Source organism: Chiloscyllium plagiosum, chromosome 21 (assembly GCF_004010195.1).
Source record: "Chiloscyllium plagiosum isolate BGI_BamShark_2017 chromosome 21, ASM401019v2, whole genome shotgun sequence".
Lineage (NCBI taxonomy): Eukaryota > Metazoa > Chordata > Chondrichthyes > Orectolobiformes > Hemiscylliidae > Chiloscyllium > Chiloscyllium plagiosum.
In genome coordinates this window covers 42220184-42241856 of record NC_057730.1, presented here as the reverse complement: position 1 = coordinate 42241856, position 21673 = coordinate 42220184, and the positions used below count along the sequence as shown (strand labels likewise).

Sequence of the window (21673 nt, the reverse complement as noted above, 5' to 3'; positions counted from 1 at the left end):
GGAATCCAAAATAATGCTGTTCCAGGACTTTTCTCCGATTGTGGTATGCAAGAGGAAGGAGTTTGATGAGGTAAAGAAGCATCTGAGGGATTTAAATATTCAATATTCCATGCGATACCTGGCAATGCCGCGCTTCAATCATGGAGGGTCTGTGCATAAAATTGGATCGCCGGAAGAAGTAAAATAATTTTTGGATGCTCTCAAATAGACTGATGGACTTGAATATATGGACAATTACTTTATTTTACCCCCTTTGTTGTCTCCTCCTCCCTCCCCCTTTCTCTTTTCCATCCTTCCTTGGGGGGGTTTGTTCTTTCTTTGAGGTGTTGAGGTGTCTTTACCCCAAGGGTAGAAATTTTACTTTTTACTCTAACCCACATAAGTATCATACCAGAATTGATATGTTTTTTTGTCCCCTCAACCTTCCTGAATTCAAAATGTCTTGTAAAATAGGGAATATAACTATATCAGACCACGCAGCAACGTATATGGAGGTCAAGACTAGTGATGACAAGGTGGGTTCCCGACATTGGCATATGGACCCTTTCCTATTGAACGATAGTATGTTCATCGAATATTTCTCGCAGGAATTTAAAATTTTCTGGGGTATGAATTCAGGTACAGCCAGCAACCCATCGGTGATGTGGGAGACTGCTATGGCATATGCGTACGGCTTGGTTATCTCATATTCTGCGACCCGGAAAAGACAAAAGGGAGAACAACAGCATCTGCTTGAGGCTCGCCTGAAGGCAGCTGAGACAGCATATGTTGATAGGCCCTCCATTACTAAATTACAGTGGATTACAGCCCTCAGGGCTACTTTGAATGCTGCACTTACTCAAACAGCAAAGAGGGAGATACTATTTGCAAAGCAGAGATTATTTGAGCACGGCGATAAGCCGGGCAGGTATCTAGCAGACCTTGCCAGAAAGAAAAAGGCTCCCCAATCCATTATGTCTATTAGAAAGGGTGCTGGTACCTTGACTTGAGATCCTAAAAAGATCAATGCAGCCTTTAGAAAGTTCTACTTCAAGTTATATAAGTCGGAAGGCTGTGAGGATAGAGCAAGGAAGATGGAATCTCTTTTAAAAATCTGGCCTTCTCGGGCTTATCCTTGGAGCAGGTGTAGCTTTTGAATGCCCCGCCCGACAACCCAGGAAGTCCAGGAGGCGGTGAGGCAGCTCCAGAGCGGTAAAGCGCCCGGACCAGACAGATTTCAGGCTGAATTCTGTGAAGAATTTATACACGAATTGGCCAGACCAACTATAGTCAGGTCAGGGTAGCCTCCCGTCCTCCCTGAGAGAAGCAAATATCCCTCTCATTCTTAAGAAAGGAAATGCCCCAGATGACTACTTCGTACAGACCTATATCTTTATTGAATGTGGACTTTAAAATTCTCTCAAAAAGGTTGGCATGAAGACTGAAGAGGGTTTTACCATTTGTTATAAAAGAGGATCAGACGGGGTTTATCATGGGTTGCCGATCTACTAATAACATTAGAAGATTGTTAAATATGGTACAAGTCTGCTGCAAGGAGCGATACCAGGATTAGTCATCTCCATAGATGCAGATAAGGCATTCGATCGGGTAGAATGGCCATATCTTTTTTAAACTATGGAACAGTTTGGCATTGGAGAGGTCTTTCCCAAGTGGGTCACGGTATTATATCACAACCCTAAAGCAGTGGTGATTACCAATGGCATAAGATCGGATAGCTTGAGTGTTGACAGAAGTTGTCGTCAAGGATGCCCTCTCTCACCACTACTATTTACACTAGTGATTGATCCTCTGGTGGAAGCCATCCGAACTGACCCTAATATAACAGCCCCGGAGGTAGGATCGGGTAAGCATAAAATCACTCTTTATACGGACGATGTCCTTCTTTTCCTAAATGACCCATTGATATCTGTGCCCCGCTTCATTCAAGTGGTTAACTTATTTGGTATGTTCTCAGGTTACATAATTAACTTTATGAAATCAGAGGCTCTGCAGTTAGGAGATCTTACCAGCATATCCAATTTTCTGGATGGATCCCGATTCCCCTTTCGGTGGTCACTGGGAGGTTTACTCTATTAGCTATTTTTATTACCCTGGTATTTGGACAGCTACGCAAAGCTAATTATACACATTTATTAGAGCAAATATGCAGGACCTCCAATGCTGGGAAGATCTCCTGATATCCTGGCTGGGAAAATAGCTTTGGACAAGATGAATATTCTACCTTGCCTATTCTCCCCCATGAGAATGCTTCCTTTGATGTTGCCGAGACAGGCGCTGTGTAAGCTTTGTGTTTGGCTTGGCTCCTTTATTTGGAATCATTGACGGCCCCTTATTAAATTAGATAAGTTGCAGCTCCCACGAGTAAGGGGAGGTCTAGATTTTCCGGATTTCAGGAGGTACCAACTGAGTTCTTTGTTATCATATGTGGCTGATTGGGTCACTTTGTGACCCACAATCAATTTGGTTGGATATTGAGGGGTCCCAAGCAAAATGTTCCCTCATCATCTATTATTTATGGATAACATAAGAGTTGTTACGGATCTTTGTAAAAACCCAGTTGTATTAAATACAATCAAAGCTTGGAGGATGATGTGACAGGATGAGGGTAATTCACAAAGAAAACCTCCCCTTCTACTCATATAGTGGGAATGTTGGGATTTCAGCTAGGCTTGACTGATGGTGGACTTAAAATTTGGGAGTCCAGAGGCATCACTTGTTTGGGAGATCTGTTTGATCGGGAGGTCATGATGTCCTTCAAACAGTTGCATCAGAAGTTCAGGTTGCCTAAAAAGGACCTTTTTCGATATTTTCAAGTACAAGATTTCATACAAAAAACGACCACATTGATGACAAATCCGTACAAATCAGATATGGAAAGGAGTGCGCTTCGGCCAATGGGTACACCCTCGGTCAGTACTCTCTGCCACTCGCTAGGTAATAAGGTATCAAAGGATATGGAACAGTTATATTAAACCTGGAATCAAGAATTGGGGATGGAAGTCTCCTTAGAGATGTGGGAGGATATCTGGGAAAATGCCAGGAAGATCTCTATCTGTAACAGAACTCAGGCTATTCAATTGAAGATACTTCATAGTGCTCATATGGCACCAGAGCGTCTTGCAAAGTTCAAGGTAGGAGCATCCCCAATGTGCCCTAAATGTAAAATAGAAGTTGGTACTCTCACTCATTGTCACGCGCCATAAGATTCGTAGATATTGGGACAGTGTAGTGAACGCCTTGGCAAAGACTTTGGGAACGGAGATTGGGTTGAACCCAGTGTCTTTCCTTTTGGGCTTTCCAAATTTTCCTTCTCTAGATGTAAATGGGAAGAAACTATTTATTATCCTTTCCTTTTGTGCGAGGAAAAATATTTTAATAAGTTGGGTATTGGAAAGTCCCCCGGGACTTTCGAATTGGCACAGGATAGTTATGGAATATATTACCCTTGACTTCCTTATGAATATGGTGCACCAATAAACAGAATTATTTTACAGAACATGGCAGCCCTTTTTGAACTACACCGATGCAAATGTATCAGCCATACGGCCTAGGGCCTTTTTTAGCCGTGAGGATGATGTTTGTTGGTTTGGGGGCCCCTAGTAGGAAGAATCCCGTATAAATACGAGTTTTGTTGTGACTTGATATAATTTTATTCTGAATGTGTACTTATTTATTTACTTACCTTTTCCCCTTTTTTTGTTGTCAGTCATGTACGACACTGTGGTTTTTTTTATATATAAAGTTTTCTTTCTTATGTCTTATTCTGTGTTTCGGTAGTTTGTAGAGAAGATTAGTAATTAATTTTCTTAATTTTATATTGGTGCTGTTATTATACTGAAAAGTGGAAACACTATTTTATATTAATTTTGTAAAAAATACTCAAATCTTCTTCTTTTCAATAAAAGTATTTACCAAAAAAAAGATGTGGGAAGCAAGTTTCACACAAAGGGTGGCGAGGTGCCTGGAACATGCTGTCAGAGGTGACGGTGGAAGCAGACACAATAGCAGCATTCAAGAAGCACCTGGACAAATATATGAATGGAAAGGGAATAGAGACATACAGATTCTGTGAGTGAAAACGGTTTTAGTATGGAAGAGTTAAATGTGTTGGCACAGGCTTGGAGGGCCGAAGGGCCTGCTAATGTGATGTTCCTTCTTTGTCCCTGCACCAATTATGGCTGTCTAAATTCTTTTTATCTGGACACCATGATGATTGATTCTAGATTCTCTTTCAAGAACTCTCAAGTTGTATCAATGAAGAGCTCTCCCTTTTGGAATGCTCCATTTGGAGTCATGCAATCTCCAAGTGAGTTTTCAACTCTTAAATTTTAATGTGAGGGGTTTCACAGAAAAGAGAAGGCAAATGCAGTTTCTACTCAGGCATGTAATTTTATCGTGTTCAAATCAAATAGTTTTACAAACTGACAAACTAGGTCCTGTGACCCGTCTAAAAGTGCTGCAGCCTTGGCACCTCCAGTTGGTCAGCTTGTGCACTTTCCGAAATGGAACACTGTCTCCTACTGCATTCAGAACCCGTGGCTATGGAATGTGCCTTTTTTCCCAAATTTCCATGGTATGGATATATTGTTGAATAAAAAACATATTTTGTTTAAGCTTTTCACCTTACATCCATCAGGACACGTGCAAAAATACCACTCTGAAGGGGAACAGCATTTAGTATGCATGGGAAATATTGCTGATAGATTGGTAGTGGACACTAATTAGTTAAGGTCTTGCTATAGAGAATTCGCCACTTTGGTGAAGGCTGACAGTTAACTGTCAAGCTTTGATTCAATTTCACCCACTCACCATCCTTTGTGTGAAATACTTCCCTCACAAATTTTCCCCTCTCTCACCTCGGACCTGTGTCCCATTGTAATTGACCCCTCCGCCCGGAGGAAAAAAGTCTCCTCTCTATCCATGCCATTCTCAATCTTACAAACTTCTATCAGGTCTTCCTTCAAAACTCCTGCGTACCTGTGAAAACAAGCCAGTCTGTCTGATCTTTCTTCATAACTAAAATCCCCCATTCCAAGCAACATCCTGATCAACATTTTTTGTACCCTCTCCAAGGCATCCACAATCCTCTGGTACTGTGCTGATCAGAACTATATGCAATATTCCAAGTGTGGCCTGACTAAAGTTCTATAAAGCTACAGCATAACTTATCTTTCCTCATACTAAGTGCCACTACCAATGAAGGCAAGCATGCCATAAGCCTTTTTTAACTTCTTTTCGTAAGTTTTATATCACTGATTTGTGTGTCCCAAGGTATAGAGGAATTGAAGGGTGAGTTCACAGTAGTTAGGTTTCAATGACCACCTTCGAGGAGAAGGGCAGGAGGTAAAGATTCAGAGAGGCTTAGTAGGTCACAATATGGTCTCCTTCACACTGATGACAGCAAACATAGACTGGGTGGCCGCTTCGTGGAACACCTCTGCTCTGTCTGTAGGAATGACCCTGACCTCCCAATCACATAGCATTTTAATAAACACCATGCTCTCATGCTAACATTTCTGCCACTTTTCAGTTCTGAAGGCAGCTCTCACCAGATTCAAAACGTTAATTGTTTCCCTTTCAACAAAATGCTGCCAGACCTGCTCAGTTTCTCCAGCATTTTCTGAGTTTGTTTTAGGGGACTGGTAATGAACAAACCCAGTAAAATAATTATAGAAGTAGAAAGAAAAATATAATTTAATTCTCAGCTCCTAAAAAGCTTCCCTAAGTGGGAAGTCATTTGGATAGTCAGGAGAACTGTTGACTTTGCTTGATTAACAAGATAGCTCTTCTGCATTTCCCTATTTCCCATTATAAATTCTTTTGTCTCTGCCAGGAATGGACCCACATTTGTATTTGCTAACATTTTCATTTTACAGAACTATAGAAATTTTACAGTCTTTATTTGTGCTTCTTGCTAGTTTACATTCATATTCTTCCCTCCCTTTATCAGCTTTTTGGTCCTCCTTGGCTGAATACCAAAATTCTCCAAACTCTTATTTCTACCCAAACAGATTCTACGTCTTTTTCTTTTGACTTAAGTTCCTCTCCTGTTAATGTACCCTAGCCCTTATTTTTAGCACCACTCTACTTGCTTTTCCTTTCTGCCTGTCATAAATATCAAACATTCTAGAATATTCAGTTCTGAGCCTTGATTTTTTTTTAAGTCACAACCCCATAATAGCAATCAGATCATATCCATTTACTTCTTTGTGTATCATCAATTGTAACCTTGTTATAGATGCAGTCTGGTTTCAGCTAGAATATTGTTATTCTGCCTTTTAAATCTATTTGATGCTGGCATTTATTTCTACTGCCTTCCACTTTTCTCACTACCAGCTTTGCTTTACTCTAGTCTGAATTCCACCTGAAACTTTCAGCCAGAGCAGTGTTATAGAATGTGTTAGGCACACTGGAAATCTGGATGTGGCTAATTGCAATTTTAAATAGTAAATCAAAAATGACTAACAGATACCATCATTCTGTCTGTCATTTTAATAAACACATCCACTTCATGGCAACTTGAACCTCTGTTGTGCAATGCCATTAAAATAATCAGTGGAAAACATAGCACAAGTGTATTTTGAGCAGACTTTGTGCATTTTCTTCTTGGTAACTTATTAGTTACCTGCTGAAAAAGAGTGTTACACAGGTGAAAAGATTGAAATTCTCTGGGACATTGACTACATAATAACAGTATTTTTGCCTTCTCAGCAGCAATAAGCAGAGGGGTTCACTGCTACTGAGGACTCTGCAACTTACGAGGAGCTCACTTCAGCTCAAATTTGCAGCAGTGTTCTCCAATCCTCCCTGACCCCAACACATTGATTGACCCATTGGGGCCTGCTGAGTGCCTGATTATTCAGAGCTACTTCTACGGATTTTTTCACGGCTGTTCTTAGCAGGTATGTAGCCCTTCAAATAAACAGAAATATAAAAAAACACTCTGGAGCCTCCAGCACCCTGAATCTTACTACTACCCATCTCAAACCCAGCTCCTTCACCTGCTCAGCCCTGACATCTTTATCCCACTTTAATGTCAGACAAAAACTAGGCAATTAAGGTAGCGTGGAGGGTGAGAAATGGAAATTGGAGTGTTCCGATGATATTGGAGAGCTATGATCAAAACTAAATGAGAAAACTTCTCCCTATCTTAAAAGGAGGACCCCTTCTTCTTAAACCAAGTCCTCCAATTCCAGTCACCTCCGCAAGTCGAAACATGAATACTTAGGAATTAGGAGCAGGGGTAAGGTAATTTTGCCCATTGAGCCTCTTTTGGAAGGGTTGCCATTCTTTCAACAACTAGCCTGTCAAGTCCTGTGATGGTTTCCTATGTTTCAACAAGACCACTTCTCATTTTCCTAAACTCTAATGGATACACAGTGCACAGTAACAGTAGTGTGCACCATCTACAAGATGGAACTTTCAAGACTCCTTTGGCAGTATCTTCCAAACCAGTGACCTCTACCACCTAGAAAGTCAAGGATTGCAGACACATCAGAATACTAGCACCTCAAAAGTTCCTCTCCAAGTCACATGACATCTTGACCTGTAACTACATCATCCACCCTCATCATGGCCAGGTAAAAACCTTAAATAACCTCCCAGACAGCATGTGGTTGCATCCACAGCACAGAGACTGCAAAGGTTCAAGATGATAGTTAGGAATGGGAAGTACATTTGGGTTTTGTCAATGACACTTGCATCCCCTTTAAAAAAAAACTTTAACGTCGAAGGAAATCAATGCACGTGAGAAATGTATGGAAATTTAGAGCTTGCATAGATGTTCAGCCATGATCTTACTAAACTGGAGGAAGAACACCTCATCTTCCGCCTGGGCAGCCTACAGCCCAGAGGACTCAACATTGAATTCTCCAATTTCAAATAACCTCCTTTCCCTTCACTTCCCCCAGCTCCCTACCCAGCTTTCCCCCTCCCTTCCACTCCCCGCAGCCACCTACCGGATTCATTCCTCCCATTGACCAACCAGGTCATACCCTCGACCTGTCTTCATCTACCCCACTTCATCACCTTGTCCCCGCCACTCCGTTTATCTGTAACTCTCCTCACACCAACCCTGAATCTTGAAGAAGGGTTACACCCAAAATGTTGACTCCTCCACCTCCTGCTTGTCTACGTATCATCTTATGAAATGGCAGAGTAGACACATGAGACCACATCTGATCTTCATATTTTTGAGAATCAGGATGGTTGTACTTAAAAAACTGAGGTGCATCAGGATGAAGAATATGGGATGGCTGGATGGAGAAGACAGGCATGGCCTTATGGAGAACAGTGAATGTGGATGCAAGGGGAGTAGGACTGATAGAGAGTAGGAAGCTGAGACAAGGAGAGGGGGAACAGGGGAGGAGCAAGACACAAGTGTTAGATGTAGAACAAGGGATGGAACCAGATTGAGAGCAGTGGAGTGACCAGAAAACCAGAATCCAGAGTGAATTGAGAAAGAGACGACTGCACCTCATGCACAACTTAGTATTTTTAGCGATCAATGTGAAGTCCAAACGCTGCAAAAAACCGCTTGCTAAAAGCCTTAATTTGTAGTCAGACGAATTGTGTATGGCACACTAATTCTAGAATTCCAAACTTTGGGCAAAATGAAATATTGCAAAGTTTCACTCAAAATAGCAACAGATGTTCCAAAAGTTAATCAACCAACATTAAATACTTTCTACTATCATTGGTGCATGTGGCTAAAACAGTACCTCCTGGCACACCTGTGGATAGTCAGCAGTTTCAATTAGACAACATTGATCCAGTGCAGAAGAGCTGATATCACAATACAAGTAAAGATGCCATCCTTTGCTTTAGCAGAGATTAATTAGTGATAATGGCCATAACTTTATCTCGTTGCTTCAAGCCACCAATGCTAATGAAGCTATGTAGCAGTGGTAGTTCATTAAGGGAAGAAAAACAGACTACTAAAAGCAAACTACTGCAGATGCTGGAGATCTGAAACAAAAACAAAGTACTGGAGAAACTCTGTGGGTAAACTGCACAGTTGATTTTCCTGAATAACTACATTAGTTAACATAGGGAAAGAACAAGCCAGATTCAAATAACTATTTTTGGATAAGATCTGATTGCATGAATTGAGTTACAAGATATCAGTCACATCTAGTGAACAAAGTTGATATCAAAGCAAGTCTAATATTACCTGCTTTTTAATTTCTTGCTTATTGATTTACACTTTAGCTGCAGACCAGATACCAGATGGTATGTTGTCGCCCTGATGCCAGGATCAAGGATGTCCCTTAACAGCTAGAGAACATTTTGAATGGGGATGGTGAAAAGGCAGAGTTTGGGGCCCATGTCAATGCCAACAATAAGTAAAAAGAGAGGAATCATGAAAATAAATTAAAAAGCAACAGAACCTCAAAAGGTAGTAATCTCAGCATTACTCCGTGTCACATGACAGTGAGATCAGAAATAGGAGACGTCACAATGATGGATCAGAACCCCAGATTACTTATGGATGATACTGAAGTTCAAGACAAGACACGTCTTTTTCAACAAAGACTACAAGCTAAGCATGACTGACAATCTAAGTTTTAAGCACTGATTTTGACTGCCAAAGGATTTGCTGAATGAATCCCTAGAATTTCACACATGGTAGGATGCCACAGAAGCTTCAAAGACCGAGACTTCAAGAAATAGAAGTACAAGGCAATTTCTTCACAACTCTCAGCAGAAAAAAACAACATCTGTCAGTTATATTCCAAACTGGATACATGAGGTGGAAGATATGTTTGCATTTTACCCTTCCAGGAATACACGAGACAGGTGTTTGGAACACACCTGCAAACCCTGGCCTGTTTACGTTAGTCAACTAGTAGGCTGTGAATGTGCTTTCAGTATTGCAAGCTAGCAATCATCAAATTGTAAATTCCACTAAGCTGTCCACACTTTTACCCAATATTGACGCTGCAACATCCCATCATCTATTCCTCTCAGAATTCAACAATCTGTTCCATATATCTTTTTCAACTGTCCTTTGTTTTTGGATACACGTGTGTGCATGAGAGAGGGTGGTATTATTAAATACTAAAGATGAAAAGAAATACTAAACTCCATCTTTCATAAGCTCAAGGAAGCCTGGTTAAAGGGGCTTCTTCAAAAACATAAATTTAATTGGCCTGGGAGAAAGGCATCCACAGGAGAAGAGATCCTTATCACAATGAACCTTGTCATGATTAACCAACAGGGCAAGTGAATAAGGCAGGAGATTCAATTCCTCCCTTTTCACATGGGAGTTTGACAATTTGGGGTATCACACCTGGAAACATAATAAGAGATATGCAATACTTAAAAAAAGCAAAAGTAATGGTACTGTGTGGCGGAATACACGGTATGTACAGTCAGGGAGATGCATTTACAGATCAAATCATTATAAACATTATTAGATCATTATTATCTGTGATTGCAATGACAGAGATGCAGCTGTAGGGCGGTCAAACCTGGGACCTGAACATGCACAAGCATTTAATATTTAGGAAAGACAAGCAAAAAGGAAAAGGATGTGGAATGTCATCAGCAGAAAAATGGTGAAGTCAGTGCAAGAATGAGAAAAGAAATGGCTTCGCAAATCTAGCTGTAGTATAAGTTTGGGTGAAGCTAATAAATATCTTCGGGCAAAAGTGGTAATACATGGACAATATTAAACAGAAAATTAGAGATGCAGAAAGAATGGGGAGAGCATGTTAAAGGGTCAGCCATAATTATACTGAACACTGAAGCATGCTCATTGGGCCAAATAGCATATTTTTGCTTCTATTTTGTATGTTTCTATAAAGGTACTTAATTTATATCATCTACATGGAAGTTTACTTTCGAGTGCGCATGCTGTAAATTGGACCATTTGCCACTATTGTTTCCAATAGATATTTCAAAGAAGTCATGAAAATGAAGTTTTAACAGCATTTCTTATAATACAAAGCGAACAAAGCTGCTCATATGCACAACTCAGATACTGTGCATCACGGTGACAGAGGGTAGCATCCACTTACATGCAACTTGTACTTGTGTTTTCTTCTGTAAAAGTGCTCCACGTCTGTTCCGCACAATACACTGGTAAAACCCAGTGTCTGAGCGCTGGAGGGATGAAATAACATACCTTGGACAAGAATAAATGTTCAGATTAGTTTGGAGAATCAACGGGGTAAAAAATAATGCTGATGGAAATGAGCAACTTTTGTTTTTTTGTTTGATCATTCTCTAACTAATGCCAATTTTCCACCAGCAATATGAAGTCATTTCATTTTATTTACATCTTTTGTAATACGGTGTCTGGTTTATGTATTAGTCCATCTGGGATCCACTAAGAAGGCAAAATTTTACTCCTATTATTGTACAAGCCATGAATTTCATACTGGGATTGAAAGCAGACAAGTTTTCTGGGTCTGATGGTTTACATTCTAGGGTCTTAAAGGAATCAAAGCAGAGATCATGGATCCACTGGTTATAATATTCTAAAATTCCCTGAATTTCAGAAAGGTTCCAGTGGTTGGAAAAATGCTAATACAACACCTTTATTCAAAAAAGGAAGGAGCAGGAGGAAATTCTCGACCAGTTAAACATCTGTCATTGGGAACCTGCTAGAATACATTGTTAAGAAAGTCAAAATACAATTCATCAGAGTTAGCATGGTTTATGAACTACCAGTAGGGTTTTACTAATTTGCTTGAGTTCTTCAAAGGTGTAACAAGCAAAGTGGATACTGGGGATTCTGTAGATGTAGTATATCTGGACATCCAGAACACATTTGATAAAGTACTACATGCAAGGGTAAAACACTATGCAAGATCACAAAAGTTCATTAGCACAGACAGAGGATTGGCTAACCAACAGAAGACAGAGTTGGGATATTTACAATCTATGTTCATGGCCTGAATGCAGGAATAGCAGGTAAGGCAGCCAAATTTGCAAATTACACTAAAATTGGTGGGAAAGTAAGTTGGAATGAAGAAATAAGGAGTTTACAAATGAATATAGATGGATGAGGTGAATAGGATAAAATTTGACAGATGGATCTTAACATGGATAAGCGTAAGGTTATCCATTTTGGTCAGCAGAATAGAATAACAACTTATTAACTAAATGGAGAGCAACTTCAGAATGCTTAAGTACAGGGGGATCTGGGTGTCCTCATGTATGAATCACGAAAACTCGTATGCAGGTGCAGCAGGTAATAAGGAAGCAAATTGAATTCTGGCATTTATTTCCAAAGGAATGGAGTATAAAAGTAGAGAAATGTTACGATTGAGACTACTTGGAGAATTGCGTACAGTTTTGATCACCTTACTAGAAAGGGATGTAGTTACACTGGAGACATTTCAGAGAAGATTCATTACATTGGCTTCAGAGGTGAGGAGTCTATCCTATGAAGAAAGATTGAATCTTGAGTTTAGACATGTACTTGCTCGAGTTTGGAAGAAGTGATCTCGTTGAGATAGATAAGATGCTAAAGCGGATTGACAAACTGGATGGAGGGAAGATGTTTCCTCTTGTGGGGAATCTAGAATAAGAGGACATCACTTTTGTATAAGGAGTAGCAGATTTAAAACATAGAGGAGGAGGAATTACTTCTCTCAAGGGTCATGAATCTGTGGAATGCATGACCCCAGAGTACAATAGTTATTGAGTAAATTTAAGGAAGAGACAGACAAGATCTTTAATTAGCCATGGTTGAAGGATTTTGAACAGTGAGCAAAAAAAGTAGAGTTGAGGCCAACATGAGATCAGCCACGATCGGTTTGAATAGTGAGCAGGTTTGAACGGCTGAATTGCCTACTCCTGCTCCTTACATTCTTATTTCAAAAGCAATTAAGGATGGGCAACAATTGAACCAAGCCAACCCTTTGTAATAAGACTCGAAAATGTGGTTCCTGACTAGGGAACAGCATTCGATTTATCCCAGACAATTTTGCAAATCAAAGACCAAATAGATAGCAATATAACCTACAATAAAATGGTCAATGAAACTCCCAAATTATGTTGTAAATTTTGTGTCAATGCAAATCTTAAAATGTTTTGCATTGATGCAGACTCAATCATTAAACTTTGGTGCGCAAGTATATAGGTAAATAAAAGACTCCCGATTTGATTTATCAGATTATCCAAGTATATTTTGCCAGTTTCAATTAAGTTATATTGCTCCCTTTGATTACCTGTACTCGGGAGAGAATGCTGTGATTGCTGTATCATTTCGTAACCATTTAAATTCAAGTGGCCAACTTCCCTCTGCCAGGCATGTTAAGACCAAACGATTCCCCTCCAAGTGAATCTGTGGTGGTCCTGGCTCAGTTTTAAAATATGGTGGAACATCATCTGAAAGACAGAATTTTATATTGTAAACTTGTACAGTGACAGAAATTAATACTATTAGATTAATATAAACACACTGCATCCAATTCAGTTTGACAGTTCCAGCAGAACCTTTCTAGCAGTTACTGGATTATGGTAAAAATTCAACAACAGTATTCAATAACAATGTTAATAATACAATAAAAATGATTGTGTTCGTTCAAGGATGTCGATTTCCAGACACCTCATTTATCTGCAGTGACTATGTGACAGTTAATGTATCATCCATCATGTAGATACAGAGACCAATTATATGTAACTCTGCACCCTTTTGTACCAGTTTCTCTGTACTATGCCCAATAGTAGAGCAGCTGTTGTGGTTCTGTTCGCCGAGCTGGGAATTTGTGTTGCAGACGTTTTGTCCCCTGTCTAGGTGACATTCTCAGTGCTTGGGACCCTCCTGTGAAGCGCTTCTGTGATCTTTCCTCCGGCATTTGTAGTGGTTTGAATCTGCCGCTTCCGGTTGTCAGTTCCAGCTGTCCGCTGCAATGGTCGGTACATTGGGTCCAGGTCGATGTGCTTAATGACTGAATCTGTGGATCAGTGCCATGCCTCTAGGAATTCCCTGGCTGTTCGCTGTTCTCTGTTCTCAGAGAACAGCCAGGGAATTCCTAGAGGCATGGCACTCATCCACAGATTCAATCAATAAGCACATCGACCTGGACCCAATATACCGACCAGTGCAGCGGACAGCTGGAACTGACAACCGGAAGCGGCAGACTCAAACTACTACAAATGCCGGAGGAAAGATCACAGAAGCTCTTCACAGGAAGCTCCCAAGCACTGAGGATGTCACATAGACAGGGGACGAAATGTATGCAACACAAATTCCCAGCTCGGTGAACAGAACCACAACAACGAGCACCCAAGCTACAAATCTTCTCACGCTACAAATCTTCTCACAAACTTTGAATAGAACAGCTGTATAGAAGTTTAAAATAGATCCTGAACATCACAGGAACATCCCAGCCCCAAGTCTGTACCCCTCCTCATACTCCGTTCTGACTGTTGCCCCTTCTCTCCAATCCCTAAAGCAAAACCTTTCATACTAACAACACAATTAACTTAGTATATTTGTAAACAAATTGTTGAAGCCTCCTGCTTTGAATTCCTCAGGACTTTTCATGGTAATAGAAATTCAAGGGGAAAATCAATATTTATGCTGCATGGGAGGGGAGGACAGATTGTTTGGCAAGAGGATTCTGATTGGAGAGGCAGTGAAATAGTGAATGCACCCATCCGTGCTGTTTAACAATTAACAGCCAGGCTTTGATCAATATAAACCAGGCAAGTTGATTCTGATGAGTCGGGGCATTACTGAGAAATTAACCAGCAAATGGCTGTCGCCTATTTTGTTCAGTTGAAGCAGGTACCGTGTGTGTTTAAGTACTTTCTGCCTGTAAAGAACAGACCCCTGCGTAGCAATGTATGCAGCTTTCAGTACACCCAAGTGCAACATACAGAGAAATTATGTTGACATTCAATTGAGGATTGTCAGTCCTAATAAAATTGAAAAACTTTGACAAAGTCTTTTCCAGCAATACACAAGTTCTTTCAAACAACTGCAAATAACTTCCATTAATTTTTGACAGTCTGTGAGAGAAGCGAGGAAACAAAATGAGAGAAAGAAGAAATTTTTCCACAATCATTAAGAAAACACACAAACAGCACAAAGTACTTTACTTTCAGGATATGTGCAGCACTATAATGATCATGCTTTCATATTATTGGCTAGAAGCTGATAGGGCAGAAAGGAAGAACAGTTAATTCCTCTCAACATATCATGTCCTTCATGATTTTAGCTGCACAGATTTATAAATATTTACAAATGCAGCAAACATTCTCATTGTGACTAATGGTCTGCTCCAGAAAGAAATTCAGTGAGGTGAATGACATTATTATAATGATTGCATGTAAATGTTAAAGATTCTGTCACAAAGCAGCCGAAGCCAACATGTTAAAGACAGAGCAAGAGATATGACACTTCTATAAAACTGGTGCAAATTGTGTTATTTTCCATGACACTGAACATGTGACGACTGTGCTCAAGCTTTCTTGCAATACAAATAGAATAAAAGGTACACCCTTTAATGTAGTACGACCCAAAATTACACACAATGGTCCAACAGAGGTTTTACACCTATTCATCCTCCTGTTCCTCCTAATTGACATCTCAACTGTTATATTCCCTACACCCTGCCAAGAATCCCAACAATTTACTAATTGCTTTATCCATCGAAAGCAACATTTTGAAGGTCATGCCAACCTGAAGGTTTGAAACCTGCAGTTCTTCCATATCACAACACTTTTGAAGAGGAGAAAGTAGAATAATTAGTTTCTGACCAAAGCCAGAGTCCGAACACAAATTCAATATTCCTCTCAATGATTCCCAATTATTTGCAAATTCAGGCTCTAGTTAATCTCATATTTAGCATGAAGTCTGTCTGCTTTTGCTCCGTAACATCTCTTATTTCTCTTTACTGAGAAAATTGTCAGCAGATCTTTTCTTATACTTCTGCAATGTATTCAGCTATTTATGCTTGTAGAATCTTTCACCTCTCCATTTTGCTTTCCCCTTTAAAGAATACCATCAAATTTCATCTCTAATTTTTGGTCATCCTCTTATAGTTTCTCTTCCTTTGGCTTGGAGAATTTCTTACATTGCTATGAACCCTTTTGACGTCCTTCTATATTCAAAACACCTGTAAATACTAGTTATTGTTGTTATGTAAGCAAGTGCAACAGTCAATTTATGTACAGCAAGGTGCCACAAAACGAAAATGAAATAAATATCCAATTAATTTATTCTGGTGAATCAGAACATAAAATGAACTCCCTGTAGTCCTATGAATATAGCGTTAGTCTTGCTGCAATGATCTGTATATTTTATAAAGCTGTTTGAGAAGCCACTTTACAACTCACTACTTCTAAATACAACATGTTTTCCAGTAATTAGAGAAGAAGTCAAAGAAAATAAATTACTTAAAAAAAATTTTGGTGCTCATGTAGCAAATTATTTTTATATTATCAAGGTGCCAAATTGATGCTTACAGATCTGTGGTGACACCCCAATTGTTTTTGACAGGATCCTTGGGACTATGAAAATAAACTAATTAACCAAGTTTATTGAAAACTCAATAATTGGTTTGTAAATTATGGAAACAAATCACTGTACACAGGTGAATAAGGTGGCAGCACAAATGCCTTCCTGTAGGTCTATTTTTAAATGAATTCAGCATCAGATATCTTTGTTTATAAGGAAATATAAAATCCAATGCTGAAAATAGATAAATCATTTTCAATATTGGGTTACCAGTCTGATACGTAATGCTGTGAAAGCCAGCTACATTGGGAGAAAAGAAAACACTGCTAGTCACTTTATGCACTCCTTTCTAACTGATTCAGAATAAAAAGACAAGAACTGATCAACTGTTCTGAACCACAGATGGAAATGTGTTGCTGGAAAAGCGCAGCAGGTCAGGCAGCATCTAGGGAACAGGAAAATCGACGTTTCGGGCATTAGCCCTTCTTCAGGAATGAGGAAAGTTGGTCCAGCAGGCTAAGATAAAAGATAGGGAGGAGGGACTTGGGGGAGGGGCGTCGGAAATGTGATAGGTGGAAAGAGGTCAAGGTGAGGGTGATAGGTCAGACTGGGGTCTTGACCTCTTTCCACCTATCACATTTCCGACGCCCCTCCCCCAAGTCCCTCCTCCCTATCTTTTATCTTAGCCTGCTGGACCAACTTTCCTCATTCCTGAAGAAGGGCTAATGCCCGAAACGTCGATTCTCCTGTTCCCTAGATGCTGCCTGACCTGCTGCGCTTTTCCAGCAACACATTTCCATCTCTGATCTCCAGCATCTGCAGACCTCACTTTCTCCTGTTCTGAACCACAGGCAATAAGAACATTTTGAACTGGCTGAACTATTCTTGCAGAGAGACAGCATCAACACAAAGGGTGACGAGGCCTCCTGCTGTGCTGTAATCATTCTATGTTTCATTCTCAATTGTGGAAGCTGTACAGAAATGGGCAATAATTCAAATACAATGTCTAATACTAATGTTAAAATCAGGAAAAATAAATAAATCCAAAATTAATTAATTCATTCCTGCCAAGGTTCACTGAAGTCAGACCTATATCATCTTTGGTCATTACATCATTCTTGTTATAACTATTATTATGTCAAATGAGCTTCTTGTGAGTGTATTTTTATAACATATGACTGGTTGAGGTCTAACCTTTGAGAACAGGCCTGGCAGTGTTCTCATGTTCGAAGTCTGGAAAAGATTATGGGGGAAGGGAAATGTTTTTAAGAGATGGATGAGTCCTGCACTGGCCAACCAGAAAGGTTTGAGGCTAATTTATGACCTGATTTCATAAATTCCTCCTTCAGATTAATAATAATCAGTCTGCAGTTACAGGCAAATCAATTTTGTTATAGACAGTATAGGGAGCAGCATACAAATTAAACTAAATGTTCAAGTAAACTGTCATTGAAATTTATTAAGCCGTCATAATCACACCATCAATCAGATTACAGTCCAACAGCAGAGGGAGTAGAACATCCGTGTGCATGTTCCAATCAGACAGTAGATTCTTCATTATGACACACTGCTTGCCAGACAGTGGTATCACTCTGGGTTACTGAACTTTATGTTAATAACAGCTAACATACATCGTATCCAGTATACATCACTAGTACATAGTAAGGTACTGCCAGAAGATAGCTATTTGGGTCATCATGCCTACACTGACTTGACGAAAGAATTACCATCCAATTCTCTTTTGAAAGTTATTATTGAATCTGCTACCATTACTCTTTTAAGTGGGACATTCCAAACACATCAATTCACGATGTAAAAATATTTCTCATCTCTCCTCCGGTTGTTTTGACAGTTACCTTAAATTTGAGTCGTGATTACTCGTCCTTCTGCCAGAGAAAAGTCCTTCACCTTATTTACTCTATCAAAATCTTTTATCACATCAAATAACTCTGTAATCCCCACTTAACACCTCTGCTCCATGGAGAACAAATTCTGCATTAAAAGGATTTCAGGTTCTTATTTACATGGAGGCAATGTTCAATTGCTGCTGACTTGTTTTTCACTTGAAAAACACATAGAGGAACATTTTTGGGGCATTTCAGACATCCCTTTATTGATCCAGGTTCACCTTTCACAATGTTCAATGATTTAAAACGAGCATCTAGCAGTCTCTTCCAGAACAGGTAGCGGACTGTTTAAATATGCAGATCAAGAAGTACACCACTTATACCTCAGATGCTATTTTCATGTACTTAGCAGTGGAACCAATGCTGTCTTTAAGTTGAAATGAAAATAAAAAAGCTGGAAAAACTGAGATAACCTAGCATTGGTGAAGGGAACAAATTACTTTCTTAGGTGGAATGACCTTGAATCAATTCTGTTCAGAGGTCACTCCACCTTAAACAGATGTTGCCTACCCTGATGAGTTTTTCCACAATGTTTTGATTTCAGATCTCCAGCATGCACATTATTTTGATTTGCACTTTAAACTGTGTACCAACTTGGCAATTACCACGCTGATCACATACAATTAAAAAACTGTGCAAAGTAATGTAAAAACATTTGAAGCTATTGTCCTCAAATGAATGCCAAAGATCATATTTATCTCCAACCAATTTTTACAAGTTGTAGACTGACTGGCCTGTCATTTCCCAGTAATCCCTTACTCCCGTTAGAGAGACGACTGATGGTTGTTTAACCTGAGGGTCACCACAGGGCAAAAGATTGAGAAGGAGAGTCCCTCATGCTAACCTCAGACAGTGCAGGAAGTGAACCCACCCTGTCGGCATCTCTCTGTAAGAGGTTACAAAGTCATATGGGTCAAGGGTAGAGTGATGCTGGAAAAGCACAGCAGGTCAGGCAGCATCTGAGGAGCAGGAAATTGAAATTTCGGGCAAAAGCTCCTCGGATGCTGCCTGACCTGCTGTGCTTTTCCAGCACTACTCTAATCTTGACTCTAATCTCCAGCATCTGCAGTACCCACTTCCGTCTAGTTACAAAGACATATGTTGACCAGTGCATGCTTGAATCTTGAACCATAGCTCTTGGAAGGCAGCAAGTCTTCTGTCTCAGGAACAAATGTAATGGTAACATGAAACTATTAAGATATAAAAAATATTTGCATGGAGGATTGTATTTTACAGAAGTAATGACTGAATTGTTGGCTTTTATTAATTTAGCATTTTGGTGAAGCTTCAATACTAATTCACATGTCTCTTATCAGAGAAAAAATGCTGTAAATACCATCGCTAGAAGAGCAGGTTAGAGCGGAGGATTTCTGTAGTAAGTAACTCACCTCCTATCGTCCCAATACCTGTCTACCATCTAGAAGGCATAACTCCAGGGTGTGATGGGGATGGCTTCAACACTCAAGAAACTTGACTCTATCTAGGACAAAGCAGCCTGCTTGGTTGGGACCCCGTCCACCACCTTTAACATTCACTCCCCTTCAAAGCATTGCACAGCGGCAATACCATGTACCAGCTACAAGATGGGGTGCAGAAATGCAGTAAGATTCTTTTGACAGTGCCTTCCAAACCTGCAAACTCTACCAATTACAAGGACAGAGGCAGCAGATGTAGTTGAACACTACAATGAAGTCATATATCATCCTAACTTGGAATTACATTGCCATTCGTTCACTACTTGGTCAAATAGTAGCGTGGATGTTCCCGTACCTTAAGGACTGCACCAAGGTAATGAGATTACTGGTCTAGATAACAATGATCACATCCAAGATCAAGTAAAAATACCCAAACATGAGTAGGAATGCTGAGAGGATCAGTATCAAAAATACAACATTCGACATGAAATGTGTCTGATGTCATAACTACCAAAGTTGCAACAGAAATACCAACATTAGAGATGCAGAAAACTCGGAGATCAAATGGTACTGTAGATTCACTCCTTACTTCGAGGTCAGGCTCAAACAATAGCCCTGAAGTATAATCATTCAGGTTGATGTCAAAAGCCTTTCTGAGTGCAATGCCCTCCAGCAAATAAGCTCGCTGTTGGACAACTAACAAACCACAACTGAATCACAAACATTTTAAACAATTCCTTGACAGATATATCACAATGCATGTTCATTTTTTTTTAAAACTAATCAAGCAATTATTGAAATAGGAGATAAAGAGAGAGATTAGAAAAATCACCTAATGTTATTCAAACTGACAAGACTCAGGAAGTTTTCAGATCTTTTGCAAATTTGATTAAAGAAATATAATCATGATGAAGTCATTAATATATGTGTGGAGAGCCAATCTGTAACACTGAATAGTACAATAATAGTTTAATACCAAATAGAATAATAGTATTTAATAATAATAAGCACAAGAAAAAGAAGGAAGCATATGTCAAGTATAGAGAGGATAGATCGAGTGAATCCTTAGAAGAGTATAAAGGCAGTAGGAGTATACTTGAGAGAGAAATCAGGAGGGCAAAGCGTGGACATGAGATAGCTTTGGCAAGTAGGATTAAGGAGAATCCAAAGGGTTTTCTTCAAATACATTAAGGACAAATGGGTAACTTGGAAGAGAATAGGGCCCCTCAAAGATTAGCAAGGTGGCCTTTGTGTGGAGCCTCAGGAGATGGGGAAGATACTAAATGAGTATTTTGCATCAGTGTCTACTGTGGAGAAGGAAATACAAGATATACAATGTGTGGAAATAGATGATGACATCTTGAAAAATGTCCATATTACACAAGAGGGAGTGCTGGATCTCTTGAAACACATAAAAGTAGATAAATCCCCAGGACCTGATCAGGTGTACCCTAGAACACTGTGGGAAGCTAAGGAAGTGATTGCTGGGCCTCTTGCTGAGATATTTGTATCACCGATAGTCACAGATGAGGTACAGGAAGACTGGAGGTTGACTAACATGGTACCACTGCTTAGGAAAAGTGGTAAGGACAAGCCAGGGAACTATGGACCGGTGAGCCTGATGTCAGTGGTGGGCAAGTTGTTGGAAGGAAGTCTGAGGGACAGGATGTACATATATTTGGTAAAAACAGGGTAAAAACAAGGACTGCAGATGCTGAAAACCAGATAATAGATTAGAGTGCTGCTGGAAAAGCACAGCAGTTCAGGCAGCATCCGAGGAGCAGGAAAATCGACATTTCAGGCAAAAGCCCTTCATCAGGAATACGGCAGAGTGCCTGCAGGGTGGAGAGATAAATGAGAGGAGGGAGGGGATGGGGAGAAAGTAGCATAGAGTACAATGGGTGAATGGGGGTGGGGATGAAGGTGATAGG

The 21673-nt window shown here is 39.9% G+C and overlaps 1 protein-coding gene across 4 annotated transcripts in view; it reads right to left on the bottom strand.

The window, feature by feature from the left end:
• The window catches only part of sdk1a (sidekick cell adhesion molecule 1a), an 856101-nt gene that overhangs the window by 548263 nt on the left and 286165 nt on the right, over positions 1 to 21673 (bottom strand). For all 4 annotated transcript variants that reach the window (XM_043711901.1, XM_043711903.1, XM_043711902.1 and 1 more), the window contains exons 2-3: positions 13182 to 13341; positions 11022 to 11128 (exon numbers count right to left, since the gene is read on the bottom strand). In XM_043711901.1, the coding sequence (XP_043567836.1) occupies positions 11022 to 11128; positions 13182 to 13341 (267 nt within the window). The remainder of the gene's footprint in view (positions 1 to 11021; positions 11129 to 13181; positions 13342 to 21673) is intronic.